The sequence below is a fragment of the Lonchura striata genome, chromosome 1 (genome assembly GCF_050655825.1).
Source record: "Lonchura striata isolate lonStrDom1 chromosome 1, ASM5065582v1, whole genome shotgun sequence".
In the NCBI taxonomy this organism is placed as follows: Eukaryota; Metazoa; Chordata; class Aves; order Passeriformes; family Estrildidae; genus Lonchura; species Lonchura striata.
Window position 1 is genome coordinate 28,715,986 of NC_140703.1, and position 20,605 is coordinate 28,736,590.

General features: G+C 38.8%; 2 protein-coding genes across 8 annotated transcripts in view; both read left to right on the forward strand.

The window, feature by feature from the left end:
* Nucleotides 1–20,504, forward strand: part of SLC22A15 (solute carrier family 22 member 15) — a 47,550-nt gene extending 27,046 nt beyond the window's left edge. For 3 of the 4 annotated variants that reach the window (XM_085572101.1, XM_021548849.3, XM_085572082.1), the window contains 7 exons: nt 1,342–1,557; nt 2,906–3,046; nt 3,781–3,866; nt 5,299–5,419; nt 6,272–6,344; nt 8,801–8,989; nt 11,933–20,504. In XM_085572101.1, coding sequence (XP_085428227.1) covers nt 1,342–1,557; nt 2,906–3,046; nt 3,781–3,866; nt 5,299–5,419; nt 6,272–6,344; nt 8,801–8,989; nt 11,933–12,019 — 913 coding nt within the window. In that variant the 3' untranslated portion in view covers nt 12,020–20,504. The remainder of the gene's footprint in view (nt 1–1,341; nt 1,558–2,905; nt 3,047–3,780; nt 3,867–5,298; nt 5,420–6,271; nt 6,345–8,800; nt 8,990–11,932) is intronic. The other variant, XR_014952897.1, reaches the window with a different exon arrangement.
* Nucleotides 15,342–20,605, forward strand: part of MAB21L3 (mab-21 like 3) — a 48,668-nt gene continuing 43,404 nt past the window's right edge. For all 4 annotated transcript variants that reach the window (XM_085572107.1, XM_085572109.1, XM_085572114.1 and 1 more), the window contains exon 1: nt 15,342–15,447. The gene's annotated coding sequence lies outside the window, so the exon portion shown is untranslated. The remainder of the gene's footprint in view (nt 15,448–20,605) is intronic.

Below are 20,605 nucleotides of genomic sequence, written 5' to 3' on the forward strand. Positions count from 1 at the left end.
TTTCGTATTTATCTGATAACATGATACTTCTCCTGTGTTTACATAGAGGGAACAGTATCAGAATTACTTGCCTGTCCAGTCCTAAAAGTGACATGCAAAAGAAAAAAATGGGCAGCTCCCTTTAATTTTTCAAATATGATCTTTTTGGAGATAGTAGGGGCTTTGTGAATTTCAGCACTGAAAGCTCTGTGATGCAATGTGGTCTTTTCTTACATGCCTTCTGATCTCTAAATCTCAGTAAATAAAAGTAAATAAATTACTTTAGCTGCTGTTTAAACTAGAGGTCTTTTCCTTTCCAATGTCTATTTCACTTCAATAACTCCTTGAATAAAGCTTTTGCGCCTCAAAAAATCCACACAACCCTTTCAAAGGAAGCATCAGTACTCAGGAAAGGGTCCTTGAGGCTGTTCATGAGGTGAAAGGCAGAAATGACACTTGGGATATTTCAAAACTTTGTGGTGATAGGCACCCTTGGGGAAAAAAAATTAACTTTCAGATTTGTAGGTAGAACTTTTTGAAGTGAGTTATACCTGTGATTTCAGAGCTGTGCTCAGAGGCCTATCTTTTCTGTAAGAAAATGTTTTTTTTTGTAATTGCAGATTTCCCACTGCCTCCCTGCCACATTGCTTAAAAATTACCCAATGTAGAAAATACTATAAGATTTTTATCCTGAGCAAGAAAATATGTTCCTTTCTAATCACTTTTTTTGGTGAAAACATAGAATCACATTCTTTTAAACTCAGAGGAAAAATAAAATTTTTGGTCTGAGGCAAAAATCTTAGAAAGCTTCTGGCCAAAGGCTAAAGTTTAAATTAGTTCTGGAAACCTGAAAATAATAGAAGATGTGTGTTGTAGACATTGTTGGAGTTGCATACCTGTCAAGTGAGGAACATGACCTTTGCACAGTTTCTGCCTCTTTGTCTGCAGGAGAGAATTTGGCAAAAAGCTGAAAAATAAGAAGTTGAAGTTGGTCTTGTAGAAAATGTAAAATGGAACTAATAGCTCTTACAAAAGCATCCTGTGTTACTTGTAGTAATCTCTGCCTCTTTAATTCTGAATTCTCCAAAGACAGAATCCTAATCATACTGTAACTTGTAATGTTCTTTCTATGTGTGTATATATGTATACACTCCGTGTAATTTCTTGTTATCTAAATTATGTACGGTTTATGTTTCCTTTCAATATGCCTTGTTTCTGTTTCAGTGCATGAATTTTATACCTGAAGGGTTGTTTGAAAACTCTTTATTATACTGAAGTGCATTTCAGCCTTATTCCTTTAGACAAGTCCAGCCTCCCAGAGAAGAAAACCCCTAAAGGTGTCTGTGTGTGTGTGTGTTTCAGCTTCATTCCCGAGTCCCCCCGCTGGCTCTACTCCCAGGGCCGTCTGAACGAGGCAGAAGATGCCCTCTACCTCATTGCAAAGAGGAACCGCAAGCAGAAATGCACTTTTTCATTGAAACTCCCAGCAGAGAGGAGCTCCAGAGAGGCTGGCAGCTTTCTGGACCTGTTCCGATACAGGATTCTCCTGGGACGCACCTTGATCATGATGTTCACCTGGTACTGGAAATACTTTGTGGGCCCAGCTGTGCTACTGCAACCTATTTAAGTCTTTGAGAGAGTGTGGTGCTGAGAATTGCCTCATCCTACAGATTGTTAGGGACACTGTACCTAAAAACGATCCTTTGTAGTATTTAAGTATCTATTACAGTATTTCCTTAATAAATTTCTAGCAAAAAGTCATTTTTACAGTCCAGTTCTGAGGTATTTTATCTCTGCATTTCTCTCTTGTGTTTTGAGTCTCAAAATAGTTGAATACTATCCCTTTTGTTCTGACCCATAAGGCTGCTGAGATTAGTCTCAGTGTCCTCCTCTTAGGCCCAGAGCTGTCAGTATCTCTTCACATGGATTATTCCTTGTTTTGTGTGTAAGGAGCCCATTAGCAGGTGGGTAGCCTACCTTGTCTAATGAGTAGACATTGTAGGCAACAGTTCTTAAGAGAAAGTGCTGGCTGTTGCTGCAGTGAGGGGCAGGAGCCCATGATGCTCCCCCTCTAGTTATTAGCAAAAATTTAACATCAAAAGTGCCTGGTTTTTTTCAGATATCTTGCTAGCCCTGAGGTCTTTCACTGCTTTTTTAAAAAAGCCTTGCATGACATAATATGGAGGTCCTTGGGCATTACTGCTTGTGTAGTTGCTTTTATCATGCATATATTTGGGAAAGATGTATCAATTAAGAATAAAACAAATGGTTTTGTCAGCATACAGCACTGAGCTGTTTTCATGTTGCTTTTCCAAGTGCTTACTGCAGAATAAATAGTTGATTATTCTCTTCCTTAAATGAGAATTGCTGATTTGCTGCAGAATGAAGTAGTGACCAGTTTCTTTCCTCTCTGTAAAGACAACTCCCTTTACAGGGGTTGACATGACGATAGGGTTACAAAAGAAAAATTAAACAGAGTTAGAGAATGAATTAATAAAGTGGGACCAGGGTGTAGAAATTAAAAGAAAGTTGAAGTGTTGTTTGAATTGCTTGAGAAACTTAGTTTAGACATAACTGGAAAAGGTATGGATGAAAGTGTAACCTGATAAAAACAAAAGGGACAAGGACATTTCTGAAGTTAAATAATACGGTCATGATTGTATTTTAACTTTTTACTGATTTGTGCACGTTGTTCCTAACTGTAGTCTCAAGTTTTACTCAGTAGAAAGTCAGGAATTGGTTCTTTGCTGGGACAAAAAGGTTTATTTCCCTAGAAGGCTTCATACACGTACAGAGAAACATTTTAGACTTATTTGCTGAAACACTAAATATAGTTTATAGTGTATTGTGCCAGACCAGTGTTTCGATTTGGCAGTCAAAGTGTCAGCTCTGATTTCACTTTTTTTTTCTCTCCTCTCTTTTGCAGGTTTGTGTGCAGCTTGGTTTACTACGGTCTTACACTTAATGTGGGTGACTTAGGCGGAAGCATTTATGCCAATTTAGCCCTGTCAGGCTTGATAGAAATCCCAGCGTACCCAATCTGTATTTACTTGATTAACCAAAAATGGTAAGTATGGAATTTATTAACCCATTCAGGATTTCCTTATAACTTTTCTCAGAGATAGGTTTTCTGTGTATCACACCTCCTAGCTTGTCGTGTGCGGCTTCCTGCTTCAATGTGAAAGTGCCATTGATTTATGTCTATTTCAAATAGCAATTTAACTTGTTTTCAGTCGCTCACCTCATGGTGAGCCATCCCTCTGACTTGGGTGGGGTTGATGTAGCGGGGAGGAACCTGTGCTGCCTCCAGGCTGACACTAGATAGCGTCCTTCCCACCGCTGCCCCGAGATCCCATCCTGGCTTCTGGGACAGCTATCCCCACTCCACAGGCCATCCTGTGGGCTCAGGACCTGCAATAGCAGTACCTCTGTGAGCTACTGTGAGAGCAGAGCAGATATTCAGCCTTTCCTGAACCACGATGCTCTGGACAATGTGTCTCATTTTTTTTAGAATTTCCTCCCAGTCTCAGCTCTGTCTCCTGAGGAGGTTTGTAAATGTCACACACAACGGGAAGCAACCCCAAATCCTAGAAATTGTGTCACTGTATAAAGTTGGTGCTCATTTTGTTAAGTGTGCGGCAGAAGCTTGTTTAAAAATGGTGTGAGAGGAAGCGTTGGTAGAAGATGCAATTTAGAATTCCCAGCTGCAAAGAAAGATTCAGTGTGAATTCAGAGGGTTCATTACTCTGCAACCCACAAACCTAATGCAGAATATAAACCTTTGTTATCTTTGTGTATCAGGTTTGGTCGGAAACGAACGTTGAGTGCATTTCTGTTCCTGGGAGGATTGGCTTGTCTTATTGTCATGTTTCTGCCCAAGAAGAGAGGTAAGTAGTTTTTTGTTTCTGAAGTATATGATAAGAACTGGTAGAAACAACATCCTACAGCATAACAATTTGATGGCTGCTGTGGCTCATACCACATATTTTTGAAGCCAGAGAAGCCAACTCATTAGAAAAAAAGAATAAGCAGTAGCCTCCCTAAGACCTTAGAGAAAACTTGTTAGTAAGGTTTAGATTTGAATTTTTGCCTTTGGATTCTGCCCTTTACTTCTGTTCACATCAGTTGCTCCTTTCCAGTGTTTTTGACATCATACCAATGAATGATACTTCTTCTGGTATCTCCAATAGCTAGATGATAGGTTAGTGTAAGTAGTACCCACGCAACTTGGATATATCTCTCCGAGTGGAAGATCAGTGTCAGAAGATCTGAAGAACTGAGTGATGGAGCAGGTTTCCATCTCTCCCACACTGCTCTGTAATATTCAAAAGTAGTGTGGTTGTGGTAATGGTAATGTGGCTACACAACTTACAGCTCAGGAGATCATTCTGATAAACTTCTGAATTGGGGGATCTTTAAGAAATGTGAAATTAAACATCTTTTGTGTAAAGATGCACTAATGTTAATTTTCAGATTATGTAGCAATTTTTCTTTTTAAAACCAGATAGATAAATTCACTTTGCTCGTAAGATCTATGGATGTGTATTACCTTTTGTAAAGTAAGAGAATGTCTCAAATGCTTGAAGAGTGATTCAGGAAATTAAACATCTATGACAGAGTGCAGAATTTGCTCTAGATGACAGTAGGTCTAATAGGCAAAGCTTTTTTAAAGGGACACAACTCAAATTTTCAGAATTATTCCAGGTGCTTGAGCATGGACACTTGGAAATATTCTGGTTTGGCTGGTATCAGTCACCATGTATTCTTTTTATGTCATTCCAAACATAAGATGTGAAAAGAGAGGACAGAACTGTGAGACCTCAGGAAATCAACTGTGTACTGAACTGCCCAAGTCAGGCAAAGGTGATGTGCCTGGGGAAGTGAAAGGGCTTACTGGCCAGAAGCAAGCACCTGTCTTCACTGGGCATGAGCTCTGATTTACCTGTTAAAAGCAAATAGGCACTGGCTGTTCTGACAAACTAAGCTGGATGGGAAATTTAGTGTGATTCCTCACAGCATCTTCCTTTCAAAGTAATAATGTTAGAAGAATATTATCATACTATAGAAATGACAATGAATCAGACTTCTGTTAAAAAAAATTTGCTCACTTTTGAAAAATGTATCTGTTATACTCTTCTTCAACTTTCTGATAGAACTAATTTAGTATTTAATTAATGGTAGACCGAAAATACTGAATTGTAGCTTCAGCTTTTAGATTCTTCTCTAGTTTCCTTTTCACACCATACTATTGTGTGATTGAAATAATTAGAGGTGTATTGGAGTGCTCAAAAGCCTTACAAGGGTCACATTTTCTCTCAGATACTGGAGTGTTTGCAGTGGTGAATAGTCGCTCTCTGTCTTTGCTGGGAAAACTGACAATCAGTGCTGCATTTAATATTGTCTACATCTACACATCAGAACTTTATCCCACAGTCATAAGGTAACACAATTTTAAGTCTTCATTTTTTTCATTCTCTTACATTATCATCTTTTATTTTTCTTTTTTTTTTCTATTAACTATAGTTTTTAATTTGATTTTTTCAGTTACATGTAATGGTTAGATGTAGTTACACATTTGAAATTTTTCCCTTATCATCTTCTCATTCCCTCTTCCATCAAGTTTGCAGTGTTCTCTTCAGACTAACCATATTTTTATGTGACAGTTAAATAGACCTTCAGCTGCTTGGCCTGCTTACAACTCCCCTTCTACTAATGAGGATAACTATAGCACTGCAGATACTTCTCTTAATGAGTGCTTTATAAAACCAGACAACTGTATCATCATATGTGCTTAACCAGGAATATTGAAGATGACTGGTCAATAAACTTTCTAGAAGTAACTTGATGCTTCACAGGCTGTGTGTGGGCAATGGTAGAGGCAGAAGCACCCCCTGCTTGTGCTGACAGAGATGACAGAAGCTTCTGCCATATGGGTGCATGTGATGGTCAGCCACCAGTGAAACTATACTGTGGTGTTTTTCATGAGTGGGTAAATCTGATGATAAGTAGGATTTGAATAAATTAATTCGGCCAGAGTTTCAAACACAGGCAAGATGCATGAACTAAAATCACACTTGTTTTGCCTATTTTGTATGTAAAAATTCTGAATGTAAAGGGGATTTTTGCTTGATTTTAATAGTAAAAAACATGTTTCATTCCTGTCTTGGGATGCTCTCGGTTACATTTGACTTTTCTTTGCCAGTTAATGTGCTCAGGGTCATGACTGATGAGTCTTTTTCCTTGCTCAAGTAACACTTTTCAAAAGATTAATAATTTTTGTTTTTTTTCATAGGAATGTTGGAATGGGTGCCTGCTCCATGTTTTCCCGTGTTGGTGGAATCATTGCACCTTTTGTCCCTTCATTGGTTTGTCTGAACTTCTCTTATGTATATTTTTGTTTGTGGCTCTGGTGTATCAGAGGCTTACAGAGATGGGAATATTTGGGATAAATTTCATTTGTAAATTAAGATACATAAATTGCCTATCTTAACAGTATCATGGTAGGCCAAAAGCATTACAGTATCTTCTGTGTGATTAGACAAAACCTCAGCATTATTTAATTTAGAAGGTATTTTAGCTCTGTACGAATTTTGGACCTTAAAATACAATAATTTCAAATCACCAAGATGGCGATACCAAATTTTAAACCCTGCACAACCTGAAGACCCACGTGGTTAAAAGAACTACTGCATCAAAATTAGGCATATGGGCTCAATAACTCATATTTTTGAGAAAAAGTTTGTTTTAATGTCAGTGCACTTCATTAAATATCCATGGGTTATAAGTATCAGCAAAGCAGTTCGTCTTTCAGTAAATGAAGAACAAAACAGGGGGATGACACCATTACTTTCCTGTGCTTAAAGTGTTACATGTATGCAGGTAAAAAGTGTGCCAGTTTTTCCCAGCTGTTTTCTGAGGCCCAGTGACAATTCCTTTAATGTGACAGATTTAATCTCCTGTAATTTTCCTCTCTGCCATTTGCCATGTTACGTGTGAGGCAGAAGGTTAGGAAAAGGGCAGGTGAGCACAGGGAACCTTTTAATTTGCAGAAGGAAACACTGGGCAGGTGAGAGCGTGAGCACCTCTGGGGAGCAATAGGCAAAGCCAAGACTGCTGCCGATCTACCAGGTGGATTTAATAGGCAGCTTTTATGTAGCAGTTGGGGCATTCATTATATTGTGTCTCCCAGAGATTTGATACTGCATGAGACACAAATCTTAGATCATAATGTTTGAAGGGGCTCCATAAAAATGAAAGTAGTTCTGGTTACATAATAAATGAACCCTCATTTGAGAAAATAATAATTTTTGTGCTTCATAATTTCTTCCCATATTTTAAAGAATTTTCAGTGTCTGGAGATCTCATAATAGTAAAAATAGGAGAAGTTAACAGCTGAGATAAAAGATGAAATGTCGGTCTTTTATTTCATCATGGCCTGTTATTTTTCTCAATTTAGAATTGCTCTCTACAATGTGAGTTTTTGAAACAAACGGCTAAACTCTTTCCCTGTTTTAAAATAAGCCTTCTTTACTGTGAGAGCATTGACAGGCATCAGGAGTATAAAATTTGCTTATAAACTTTGCTTAGGCTGTCACAGGTGATGCCAGGAATGCCAAAGCTCAGCTGAAGTTAAAACTAGCAAGGAGCATAAATAGGGATTCTATCAGCTAGAAGAAATAAGCCTGTTGATGAACGGGAGTGGCTCCCATTGGTAGGTGACATAGATGAGCTGAAATACTTGTGCTTCAGTCTGGAGAGACAAAGTTTCTCTCCAATACTCTGCCTATCAGCACAGCTGAGGAAGCAGAAGGCCAGCAAACAGTAGGAGGAGCAATAGGTTCAAGAACACTTAGAGCTGAAAGCTTTGCATTCCATGGGGTAAGAGTCCATGAGAATGGTTGTGATAGTGGGAAAAGTGTTCATCATCTGTGATAAACCACTATTGCAGTGAAGGATTGCTGGTAGCTGTGGGAGGGAAAAAGCTAATCCTGTGTGTCTCTTCAATATCAGAAGTGGAAAGTATTACAGGCTGAGCACCTCTTAGTCTGTGGGAGGATTGAGACATGACCTCCCAGAATCTGTTTATAAGCATGTGAAGGCAAGGAAGGTAATCAGGATCAGTGAACATGGATTTATTAAGGACAATTCCTTTTCAGCCAGCTTGATTTAATAGTCAGCCATTTCATCATGGATGAGCAAAGGGAGGAGAGCAGAGAAAGCTTTTGACACTATCCCATGTTGTTGGCATATGTTTGTCACAAGTTTTGGCTTGGGGGTTAGATAAGAAATTTGGAAAATAATGTTATTGAGAAGCTTAATGCAACCTGAAACAATCTACTTGGAGGGGAAATCTTCATCCTTGGAGTTTTTTTGCTATTTGATTTTGTGAAGCAGTGATTGACCTTATCTAATTGATGCTGTAGTTGTGCTTAGAGTAGGTGGTTGGCCAAGATGACCTCAAGAGCTCTCCAGTCAGCACTTCTGTGTTTCTGGGGTATCTATTCCCTTCTACAAAAGAATGTTGCATTTGTTAAAAAGTATGTATGTTAGAGGCAAGAACTGAGTTCAAATTCAGCACGCATTTCTTTTAAAGTTCATGACAAAAATCTGTGGGGTTCTAGTAGTATTAACAAGATACAATTGACAATACTAGTAAGAAACCCAAACAAACAAAAAAACCCACGACAGATGGATTGGTGAATTTGTACTAAATATGAACACAAACACTGCCAGAGGGAATGGTTGTAAAGGCTAGGTCCTTTAATAATGCAACATGAACTACAAGGAACCAATCTCAACCTAACTCTGTTATTTTTTCCAGAAATCTGTACAGTGGTCTCTGCCTTACATTGTGTTTGGAGCAACTGGTCTGTTGTCTGGGCTCTTAAGCTTACTGCTGCCAGAGACCTTAAACAGCCCCTTGCTAGAAACTATTTCAGACCTGCAGGTGTGCTCCTACTGGAGGCTGGGTGATGAAGCCATGTCACTGCAAGCCCTAGATGGCTCACAGGTATACTGATTTTTTTCTAGTACTTTTCTGTTGTGTTTATTTTAGCTGTCAACTTGAATTTGTCACTCTAAATAGATTAGGATAATGATCTTTGGCCTGTGGAGGATAGGCCCCAAGGAGAAGAAAGTGTAGCAACCCTACCATCATGTCTGAAATGTTTTCTGGAGATGCAGGCTGAAATACAGCAGGATTAATTCATCCCTTCAAGGCCACAAGCTTACAACATTTTCCTTTGGGATAAAGTGATGTCTGTGCATCTCTGATCTCTAAGACTGATGGCTACAATGTGCTTCAGCCAAAGCTGGTCACTGGAGCTTGAGAAGCCTGAGATGTTAACAAAACCAGAAGCCTGTTTGTAAAGGGCTGCTCTCAAAGGCAGCACACTACTTCTGACTTGCCCAGTCTGTTCTAGATAGGCTCTGAATGGGTTAAAACCAGACTAACCTCTGAGATCTCTCCCACTATTGACTCTGGGAAATGAGATTCATTGAAAACATTGGAACTACAGAACTCCCAGGTATAAGCATAAATAAATGTGGCAGCACGATGTTTTTCAATGAGGTTTCCTTTAATTGTGTTTTTCAGATCACTTTATTTTGTTAAACTACTGGGCACCTCTCTGGGTGTCTGTATCTTTCACTCATGTGGAGGTTTTTTGACATGGTTAATTCTCTGTGAATGAAGTGAGATTAGAAAGAAGCTAGAGAGCTGGGAGTGGGTGTTTGAATCTGGGTAAAGTTTTAAATTTTAAATCCTGGTCGCAAAACTTTAAGTATGGAGGGATTTACAGAAATAGAATAAGTGATCAGAAGACATGAAGGGAAACTCGTAACAATGTTAGCTGCCCCATTAGGCTGAGATGAGACAGGAGCCTTTTAACACCTTTACCTTCATTTGAATAATTGTTGGTCAACCATTCTGACATTCACAGGTAGTCATATTTATTTTCACAGAAATCAAGTACTTCTAGAACAGGAATATTTGCTTCCTATCAGAAGCTTCAATAGATTGCCTTGTTTACCAAGTTTAGTTGTAATAGTTCTTGATAGGACAACACAGTTTAGTGACAAAAGCCTTGAAGAAAGGCTGAAAAAGGCAGCCCTGTAACTGTTAATTTTATACTTTAGGTGCTTTACATGATTATTTTATAAACATTTTCAACTATAATGGATAATGTGTTGTGGCACCACATTCTTGCTGACTACACAAATCCATCATATACGTTTACATCAGCTGTTATTTTGGTAATTACATGATTATTAGGACTTAATTGTGCAGATGGTTTACCAACGAAAGCAATTTTTGTAAGCAGTGCAGGTGTTCCAGCTTACAGGTGGGAAGTCACATTTTTATTTTCTTCTTTAACCAACTACAGTCAGTATTACCCTTAGAGGTAATTTGTTAGTATTCCCACAAATTGGTTAGCTTATGTCCTCTCAGGTTTAAATCTTTGCTTGTCCACCTGTAGGCTTAAAAATCCCATCCTAAAAAGGACCCACAAAGGGGGGGGTGTTGTTCCAAATGGTTTTCAGGAACATTTTGCCCAGATAAATGAAAATTACTGAATCTGAATGGAAAAGTCATTGTTTCAGGCCTTAACTAATCCTGTAACTTCAGTGAAGTTATATCTGGAACGCATTAGGGATTTATTTTAAAGCTCACAAAGAAAGTGCTGATAAAATGGAAAGCTGTTATACATTAACCCTATTTGACAAGGCCATGAGAGGTCTCATGAAACTATTGTGAGAAAGATTTAGAATTTATTTGGCATACCCTGAATTCCCCCTGTGGAATCCATTGTCATTTTGTACCATTTTCAAGATAACATGTGTTCTGATTGCCCAGAACGGAGGTTTTGTTCCTGTTAACATACATGAATGTGATATTCAAGTTGGACAGCATCCAGTGATAGCCTGACTTTCCTCAAATAGTTTTAGAAGTCTAGGGAAAAAAAAAAAGCCTAACATGATTCCCTTTACATCTTCTGACAGGTCGTAGTGCTCAAACTGCTTGAAATTCCTTTGCAGTTAACACACATTGCTGTAGCAAAGCTCCTCTGAAGAGAGATCTAAAGCTACAGATTTTGCTTGCATGGTACTGTCAGTCAGGAGCACTATTTCCACTTCTCTATTTTTCATCCTCACACTTTTCTTAGCATATGACTAGGCAGGCAGAGGTCTTAGGATGGATGCAAGCATATTGGGAAAAAATCCTAAATAATCAAATTAGATGGAGTTTATACTATCAGGAGAACCTTTTTGACTGGAATAATTTGTATCAGTTCCATGGAAAAATGCTACACTGGCCAAATAAAAATCAACTAGCTGTAATAGCTGACTTTATTTTGGGTATGTGTATAAATTATGTGTGAAAAGGATTATGACTGGAGTAGGTATGCCTACAATAGGGATTTTACCTTCTGAACATACAGCATGGTAATGATTTTCCCTTTTCCATAACACTTTCATTTAGTATTGCAGGGGGATCTTTTTAATTCAACTTGCACAGTAAAATGCTTGTGCTACCCAAGGAAAAGTATTAATTGTGGATGGAGAAGCTTTACCTAGCAAGTAATATGTGTGTTCTGAGCTACTGTGTTTCCAGTAGCTCTCCACAGAGTAGGAATTAGACTAAATTTGAGAAAGTTTAGTAGATTACCACTTCAGAACCACTCTAGCTAGTCTCTCCTGCATATATTCTCTAGGGTACTGGTGGAGCAGAGAAACTCCATCCACTACAACCTCATGTCTTTTAAAGATACTTGGAGGAATCAAGGATTTTAGCGTGAATTCACATGTCTTCTACAAAGTTTTAATACAGTGGTTTGACCTGTGTTTTCTTACCTTTTCTATACCAGCATTCCATAGAAGTGTAATGGTTCATGCTCTATATGTTGAGATTTAGTGGCTTCAGTCTAACTAACTACTTCCTTTTCACTTCTAGTCTGGAGACAAAGACAGCTCTACAGGGAGTGGAAGTGAAGATGAGGAGTTCTATGATGCTGATGAAGAGACTCACATGATCAAGTAATGAAAAGAAGAAACACTGGCCTATTTGATGCCTCTTCTTGCCCAGTCAGTCCAGCTGTATGACAAGTACTGGGGACCTTGCTTGCCAGGCAATGTAATTGGGCAAGTGCCTGCGTTTTTCCCTACTTGGAAGAGGGATTTGTGTACTGTTCAGACTGATGACACCACTGATGCTCTCCATACAAGGCAGCCATTCCAATTTTTGTGGTTCAGAATGACAGTGCATGGACTGCATTTGAAGCCAGGTGAGACTGCAGGAGTGGGATGATGTATTTCAGAAGCCTAGGAAATAACCTAGGCTTAGACAGATTTGGACAGATCATCAGTGCATGTGTTAGTATTTTATTTTCAAGGAGGTGGATTTTATTTCTATACAAATTAGTAAACTTTGAAACAACCACTGTATTTTTCCACAAGGGGGAAAGTGGTTGGAGAATGTGCTGTGTGCTACTCCAGTGGGAAAAAATTGCTGAAATTGTATGTTAAAATGGCTTTTGCATAGTCAGTAGAGGAGAGGCAGCTGTGAACAAAAGGTTTCTCTGTGTGCACACCTGTGCAGAGTTACAGGTGCAGCTGGTTAGTCATGAGCTGGGCTTTACCTTAGTGATAATGGAAGGCTGGGAGGAAGGACTACACAAAAGAGCAGCCACAAAGCCTTCGAACATAAGGAACGTTACTGACTTTTTTCCTTCTTTTCATACACAAAGCTTTGTCTTGGTCTGTCTTGTGCATATGTTTGCCACATGTTCCCCACATCGCAGCATGGCTGTTTATAGCTTTGCCTACTTTTACCTTGTCCTTACTTTGCCATAACTATTGAAGCTCAGCAACTTCTCTGTGGAGTGAAATAATTCTGTGATGGATATCATTTCCTGGGTGCGACAAAGGTGAGGTATTTCTCACATACTGTGTGTGTGGTGTGATAGAATGTATAGCTTGCTTTTGTGGACCTATTTGGGTCTTTGTTTCTGGAAAAGGCTTAACTCTGAAGTGGTAAGAGGAACTGTGTGGTGCTGTTATATTTTGGGTGCTATTTTCAGGAAGTTGCTAGTGTTTGTTTTAAAATCTTGTGTGTAGCTAAGATTTTCATTTAAAAAGTCTGCAAATCTCTTTGGACCTTTTTGGTTACTTGATGTTTTTTAACCAATGCTTGCTCAAGCAGTTGGTTACTTGACCTTGTTAAGGAAAACAACTTAACTTCCCTGTTTCACTGAACTTCCTGTAAGTGCTTCGTTAGAGGGATATGGAATCCTGAAGTATGAAACATGAACATGTGGAACATTCCAGTTACAAAAATGAGGCCTTACAAAGATTCAGTTTTCTTGACGTTGTCATCTTCATCCTCTGACCTGTGGCTTTCTCTATTAAGATTGGTTTCCATACAACATTAGTCTTCCTACTTGGAGTTCCTAGCAAAGTGGCACACAATGGCAATAAATATATTTTCAGGCTCATGAGTAATTTTTGCAGATCTTAGAATTAAAAAAGGCGTGTCTAAAAATATCAAAATGTCTGCTGAATATTTCCTCGTTCAAGTGGGAAGTTCCTTTACTCTGCAAGGAAGTGAAAGTAAGCAGCATCTGAAGTTTGCAGCTAGCTGCTTGAACTTTGTTCACTGGGAACTGTAATACAGAGAGCAAAGTGCAGCTGCCCCGATTGGTGCAGAGAGCAGCCCAGAGTCTGCAGTTTCACACATGCAGCATTCCAGTTGGGTCTGAACTTGATCCAGGTGTTGACTCTGAGCCAAGCTGGAAACTTCAGTCCCTATGAACAGTCTATCAATATTGTTGTGATTTTTGCCTGTGTTATGAGTGTCGCTGGAAGAATTCTCGCTCATGATCTTCACTTTCCCCCCCACCCCCGACTGTTGAGTAGTTGTTGTAGATGTGGCACTTTTTAACACAGCTGGATAGTCTTTCTGCCTTATTTGACCCTTTTGTGTATAAGAAAATTGCACCAAATAAGGTACTTTGAAAAGTTGAAGCTATTCAAATATTTTAAATTTTTTTCTGGTACTTTAATTTATGGACAGCTGTGAAAATTACTTTTTATTGCTGATGGCAGACAGCTGTAAGCCTGGCAGTAATAACACATTGCCAAGAACCAACAGTAGTTTTAGGTGTCTGTTGCCTCTGTCCCTCTTTGGATGTTGGGTGTAAGTCAGGAATAAGTCAGGAACTTAATAATAAGTCAGGAACTAAATAATAAGTCAGGAACTGTCATTACCCGTTTCTGGCAACCTTGTGTAATGGCACAAGACCGTCATTCATTAACAGTAGGATTCTCTAATAGTTCAGGTGGAAAAGATTGCTCTTTGCAGGATGTGAGCTAGATTTTGTGAGTCTTCAACTAAAGTCTTCTTGTTAGTCTTTAACTAAAAGTTAAATTTACCTCTGCACTCATGCACTTCTGTATCATTGGTATACATATGTAAAATTGCAAAAACAAGAGTGAAGACAAAACTAGCAATTTTTTTGCACAGGAATTTTTGCTCTTTTTTTAACCTTAAATCTGTCCCATGTTTTCACCTTTAAAATTTTAAAGGGACTATTTTAAAAGGAATTTTAAATCTTCCGTTGTTGCTTTCCCATATCAGTTAATTCAGAAAGTGTAGAGGAGAGAATCCCTACAGGAGGAGCTCAGCAGTGTAGCGTCAGACTTTGTTCTCCAGCTTTCTGTTCTGAAGTTCAAATTCATTAGGTGCATTAAGTTTCTCCTCTGAGGCTGTTCATTTTCAGTATGAGTTTGCCTTTGATACTGTTCTTCTTACCCATGATATGTAATGCTTTACAATATTGAGATAGTTGTACCTCAGTGTCTGGGTAGTAAGTTTGCCATGAGGAGCTACTGGAAAGCAGAACACTGGGTACATGAGCTTACTGCATATTGTAGTGCTAGGAGTCTGAGACCAAGGTTCTTGCTACAGTTTAGTGCAGTATAATAATCTTTTGCCATGTTTTTTGCTAGAGTAGCCAATACTGTTAGCTATTTTCATGTTGCATAGGTACTAAGATACTACGTTTCCCAAGATGAAATTTTTTCTCTGGATTCCTTTGGCTGTGATTTTTTCTTTTTTTTTTTTTCTTTTTTTTTCCCTTTTCTTTTTCCAGGTAGCTGACTTAGTGGGATTATGCTAGAGAGAAGAGAGCCTTTCCCATGGTGCTGATTAGTCAGGTCTCAGCAGAATCCCAAACATACTTCACCTACCTGAGGAGCTCACAAGTGATAAGTGAATACAGCTAAGAGTGAAGGAGAGTGCCAGGTCATGTGAGGCAGCATGGAGGAGAATGAGCTGGGAGAAGTAAAAAAAAAAAACCAAAAAAACAAAAAAAACAAACAAACAAAAAAACAACAACAACAAAAAAAAAACAACAACAAAAAAAAAACCAAAACAACTGGAGGATTCAACTGAAACACATTAGGGCAAGGGTAAGTGAAAACACAAAATAGCAGCTGTTGGGTAGAAATACCCTTTAATACAATACAATTTCAAATTTCTCCTGAAAACAAAGCTGATGCTCTCTATTTAGGAATTGGGAAAGTGCTGTTCAGAGACCCCTGACATACCAGAAACTTAGAAGCTCTGTGTTAAAGGAGAGCCAGAAATGACTCTGTTCAGGTCAGGATGCTGAGTGAAGAATCTCTCCAGAGACACCTAACATGGAGCTGGTTGCAGCTTTTTCCACCATAGTTACAGTCGAGGCTTTAAGGATGGGAGCCACATGCTCATCAGCTCAAAGTGTGCAATCCATGCCAGCTTTTCCAAACTGTGTGTATGTTCTGAGGTTAGTAGGATATAATTTACAGAACCATGGGGAATGCAGTTGAGCCTTACATTTTACAGTGTATTTCACCTGAGCATATAAAAGCAGTTTGCAAGAGAATGTTTTTCTTGTATTCAGGAAAAGGGGAAAATGAGGAATTTTTCCCGGAGCATGTTAAAGGGAACATTAGAACTAAAGCTCATGTTCTTGAGTCTTCTAAATGCAGATAATAATCACTGAATGCAGATTGGGTGAGTAGTCTTTTGTTTTTGCTGAAGGTTGTGTACTATTTATCCCTTTTCCCACCCTGTGAGCCCTTCTCTGGTCATGCTCTTCGACACAGCTGAATCTGTGACTGCAGACTGTGAGCCTTGCAGTAAAGATGTCAGAAAAGCCCAAGAGCAGTGCTGTCATTTGATGGTGGAAGTTAGTGTGGCCTGACACAATGCTTGTATCAGAACTGTCTATATTCAGCTGTTTACCAAACAGGAGACTTAGGGTATGCTGTATTTTGAGTCTCATTCATTGTATCTTGCTGCAAGATACGTGGTAGAAAGACACCTATGTAAGAAAACCTCTCTGGCAGATCTAAATGTGGAATTGGAGGGCAAACAATTTTATACATAATTTTTCCATGCTGTGTATTTTAATGTATTTTAATTTTGTCTAGTCTGTTGTAGCCTTCAGATTTTCCAGGTGCTACTGTTAATGAAGGCTAGTAGAGCTGGGTAAAACTTTTACCCAGGTAGTCTGAATTTACTGAATTTTCTCATCCTAATTTTGGTACTGTTCTCTGTTTCTGTCATTCTGAAAAATGCTCCTGTATTGCCTAATAGGGAACAGATTTTTTTGTTCTAATTTTTAGTGCCTGTTTAATGAAAGTAGTCTTTTAATTTCCTCCACCAATTTTATATGGGACTATGTGTAAAGTAGCATCATAGAATTGGATTATATGAGAGCCAAATACAGTTTTTGCTGGAAAGCAATAGTCCAAAACTGGTTCTAGCTGCCTTTATTTAGACTTAATCCATGCAGAACTGGTCCGTCAGAGCTGGTATTTACCAGCATCCCTGAAACTATAGGGACAGAGTGTTACCTTTGTTTGCTTGTCTTTCATTGCTCAGTTCACTTAAGTAGCTTTTGTCTCTGAGAAACCAAAGAAATTAAATGAAGGATTAAAGTGTTCTTTTTGTAGAACATTCAGAGTTTATACCATGTAGCCATTACAGAGAAATCTGTAGAAATTATTTTGATTCTGAGTTGCAAATGTCGAAGTTTACTCACTAAGACTGATAAAACCTCGTTAAAAACTGCATACTGGAATTCGTTAGTTCATTCATCAATCTTAAAAATTAGCATTGCTAGTAAACAGTTTGCCTGGAGCTTCATGGGATCTAGCAGGTTTTATAAAATGCACACTCTGTTTGAGGCATTACTAAATAATAATGTATGGATTTTAAATCCCTACTACAACTAATATTCACAAGTCAGCCTTATCATGGCTACATGTTTGTCAGCAAAAAAGCAGATGGATAAAACTTTCTGCAGCAAGGGCTGATTAGGCCCAGAAGAAGGATTCTCTTTCAAGCTACTCTGCTTGAAAGAGATAATTCTCTACACATTCTCTGCCATGTGTACAGGATAAAGGGGGACTGTGGGGTGTATACAGCAAGATTGTAGGATGGAGTATGTTTAAATACTTGCCTGCCCTCATTCACTAAAGGTTTCTAGAGGAAATCTGTCTTTAACATGCATATTTCTGCTTCCCACCAGCACATCTGAGGTGCTCATATTGTACCTACATTGTCAGGAGCCAGGCAGAAAGTATGGTGGCAAGAAAACCTTTGCCAGTATTAGAAGTTGTATTTACTTAAAAATATCCTAGGAGAGATATCTGGTACATCTGTTTTCAAATAAAATGTTTTTAAATTATGGAAGCCTGATTGGGAGACAGGCATTTCTGATGTTAATCTGTAAGAAAAATCATTTTTGCAGATACTGATGAAAATTGTTACAGAGCAAACAACTGCTAGGTGATTTGTGAGGAAAGTTGTGTATACTTTGATTTCAAGTATGCCTCTAAAATAATGGTTTTTAGTATTTGATCCCTTTCACTCCTCAAATTCCAACCCAAATTTTACTTTGTTCTTGTTAGAATTTGAGTAATGTGGAAGTGGGAAGTATATTTTTCATACAGATACTTTTATTGCACTACCTTTGCTTCCTGAATCAAATAGTATTTTGATTTTTTAAGCTACCTCTTTTATGTTGAGTTTTTTTTTGTCACTTTTGTATTTAATTGGTTTTGAGGAAATTACAAAATATTTCCTTTTTTTATTTATGTGGGAATCCATGACTTAGTCCTCAAGTCATCCTTCCCTTTTAAAGGTTTTGTCAAAGGCCTTTTAAATTTAGTTGAAAGACTTAAAACTTCTGAGGAGCTTCATAATTATGCAGTTAGAACATGATTTTTCTGTATATGTTTTTTGTCTTTAAAAGGGACAAAAAGCCCTTAATTTTGTACTAATGTAAGCTGAAGGCATGACTTTTCAATGGCAGTAGATTTAGAGTCGGGGGGCTTTAATCAATTTAATTTATTGCCAGTTAGAGTTTTGTTACTGCTTTGGTATTGGAATTAAAAATAACCATGACACTTAAGGAAGATACTGCTGCTTTTCTCCAGACACTGATCTTCCTTCTCTCTACCCATGCCATCCACCAATTCCTTGGCTGCTTGTCATGCTCAGTCCCTTCAGCAAGGCAACAGGCAGCGCAGGAGACTGGGATCAGTCTGTTGTGCTTCTGTTTATTCACCGCTCTTTGTTCCATGTTCTGCTGCTCTCTTGTGGGTTTCATCACCAGCCGCAGTCCATTTAGAGTTGTAGCTCCTTTTGAGCCAATTCTCGGCCTCTGCTCAGGCTGATTTTCCTTTGATGTTTCTCCTGCTCAGCTGTCTCTCAGTTTTTCTTTTGCTGGTGTGGGCTTATCCGTTTTCCTCACCCTGTTGTAGCACTGTAATGTCTTTTTCTTGGTATTTACAGCCCTGTCTTAAACATTCTTTTGTCCAAGTGCCATCAGCTCCTCTGGCAGTGTTGGAGTGCAGTGGGTCAGTGCTCGCCGGCGCAAGAGGCAGCGGGCACTACCTGAAGCACAGGAGGATCCATCAGAGCATAGAGAAGCACCTTTTTAATGTCAGGGAGATGGAGCACTGGCACAGGTTGCCTGGAGAGGTTGTGGAGTTTCTGTGTGTGCAGATACTCGGGTGTCACTGGGACATGCTCCTAGGCAGTCTGCTTTAGTAGTTGGCTCTGCATGAGCAGGGAGGTTGGGCCAGGGGACCTGCAGCGGAGGTGCCACCTTGCATCCTCGGCCGCCCTGTGACTGCTGTGCTGGCTGCTGCGGAGCTGTCTGGGAGCAGCACAGGCAGTCCCTGGCACAGTCCCTCACAGGACGCCCTGCACCCCCTCTGCCCAAGCCCTGGCAGCCCTGCTCATACACCGCTGCACAGGGTTTTCTTTCAGGTCCTTGGCCTGGGCTGACAGGTGGCTGGTACTGCATTGCCTTTCTGTGCTGCTGTTGTCTTAGGTCAAGTAACTGAAACTCCTAAGGACATGAACAGACATTTATAGCCAAGCTCTGTCTGTGTGCATTTATATCCTTGCTGATTTAGAAGACAGAACTTAGACCAGAGGGGTAAAATACTTTTTTAGCTGCTCCACCTTTCATCATCATGAAAACAAATCTTTGTGTAGTCTTTATATCCTGTAGACTTTTGCATTGTTTTCTCATTCCTGTTTAATATGAACTAACAATCAAAAGTCATTGCCAGGTGAGAGCTGAGTAACAGGAAATTGGTAACGGGGGCAGGGGGAGCAGATCCAGTTAAAAAATGTAGTTGTATATGGTTGATGTGTGTACTGTTAAATATTTAATTTGGATTAATGGAATACTGAGTGTTATGAGCCTTCCCATGTTAAAATGAGGACTGATATATTTCAGAAGTACTTTGTCTTCTTTAACTGTATTGGTGTGCTGTTGTTAACTCAGAGCTGTACTGCTGGAAAGTCTGTTTGTAGAATACTTCATCTGAGAAGTCACAACTAAAGACAGCATAAGCTTTTCCACAGTAGACCTTTTATGGTGATATATTCATATGTTCTGTGAACAGTTGTTGGATCCATCTTTTTAAGATGTTCTTTGCCATAGGTAAGGGGCTATAACAAATGTTGAAATATTCAGAATAATTGCACTTACCTATTCCGTTTTCTTATTGTATTTCCTATGCATACTGCCTTACCTGTATGTATTGTGCTTCACTGGAGGCGTGAAAAGTAAATATCAGGTTCTTAATTTACAATGTGTTAATGAGTTTTTTAAATAATTCTGTAATACTAAATATTTTCCAGTGATCTCTGTCTACTAAGAGAGGGTGATGATGGGTAAGCCCAGGTGAATTTAGTGAAAAAGTTAATATTGGTTTCTTTACTTTCTCTTTTAATTTCTGAATTATTTCAATAATTTTAAATACATATCTTCCTTCAAGAATTTTGTAGAGGCTAACCTATGTTAGTAAGCCAGCTTTTAGGTGATTTGTAACAGCTCTGATACTGCCTTTGACTCGTACAGTTCATCCAATGTCTTTGTAACTTATTTTGTGCCTTTTCTTCCCCTTACACAAAATGTCTCAATAAAAACAAGTTCTTTTGCAACACTGCAAACCTATTTTATTGTACTGATTTTTTTTTACTTGCCTGACTGTTTTGTTTTGTTTTCTGGAGGGACAAGAAGCTCTCAGAATAGAATAGATATTTCTAATGGACTCT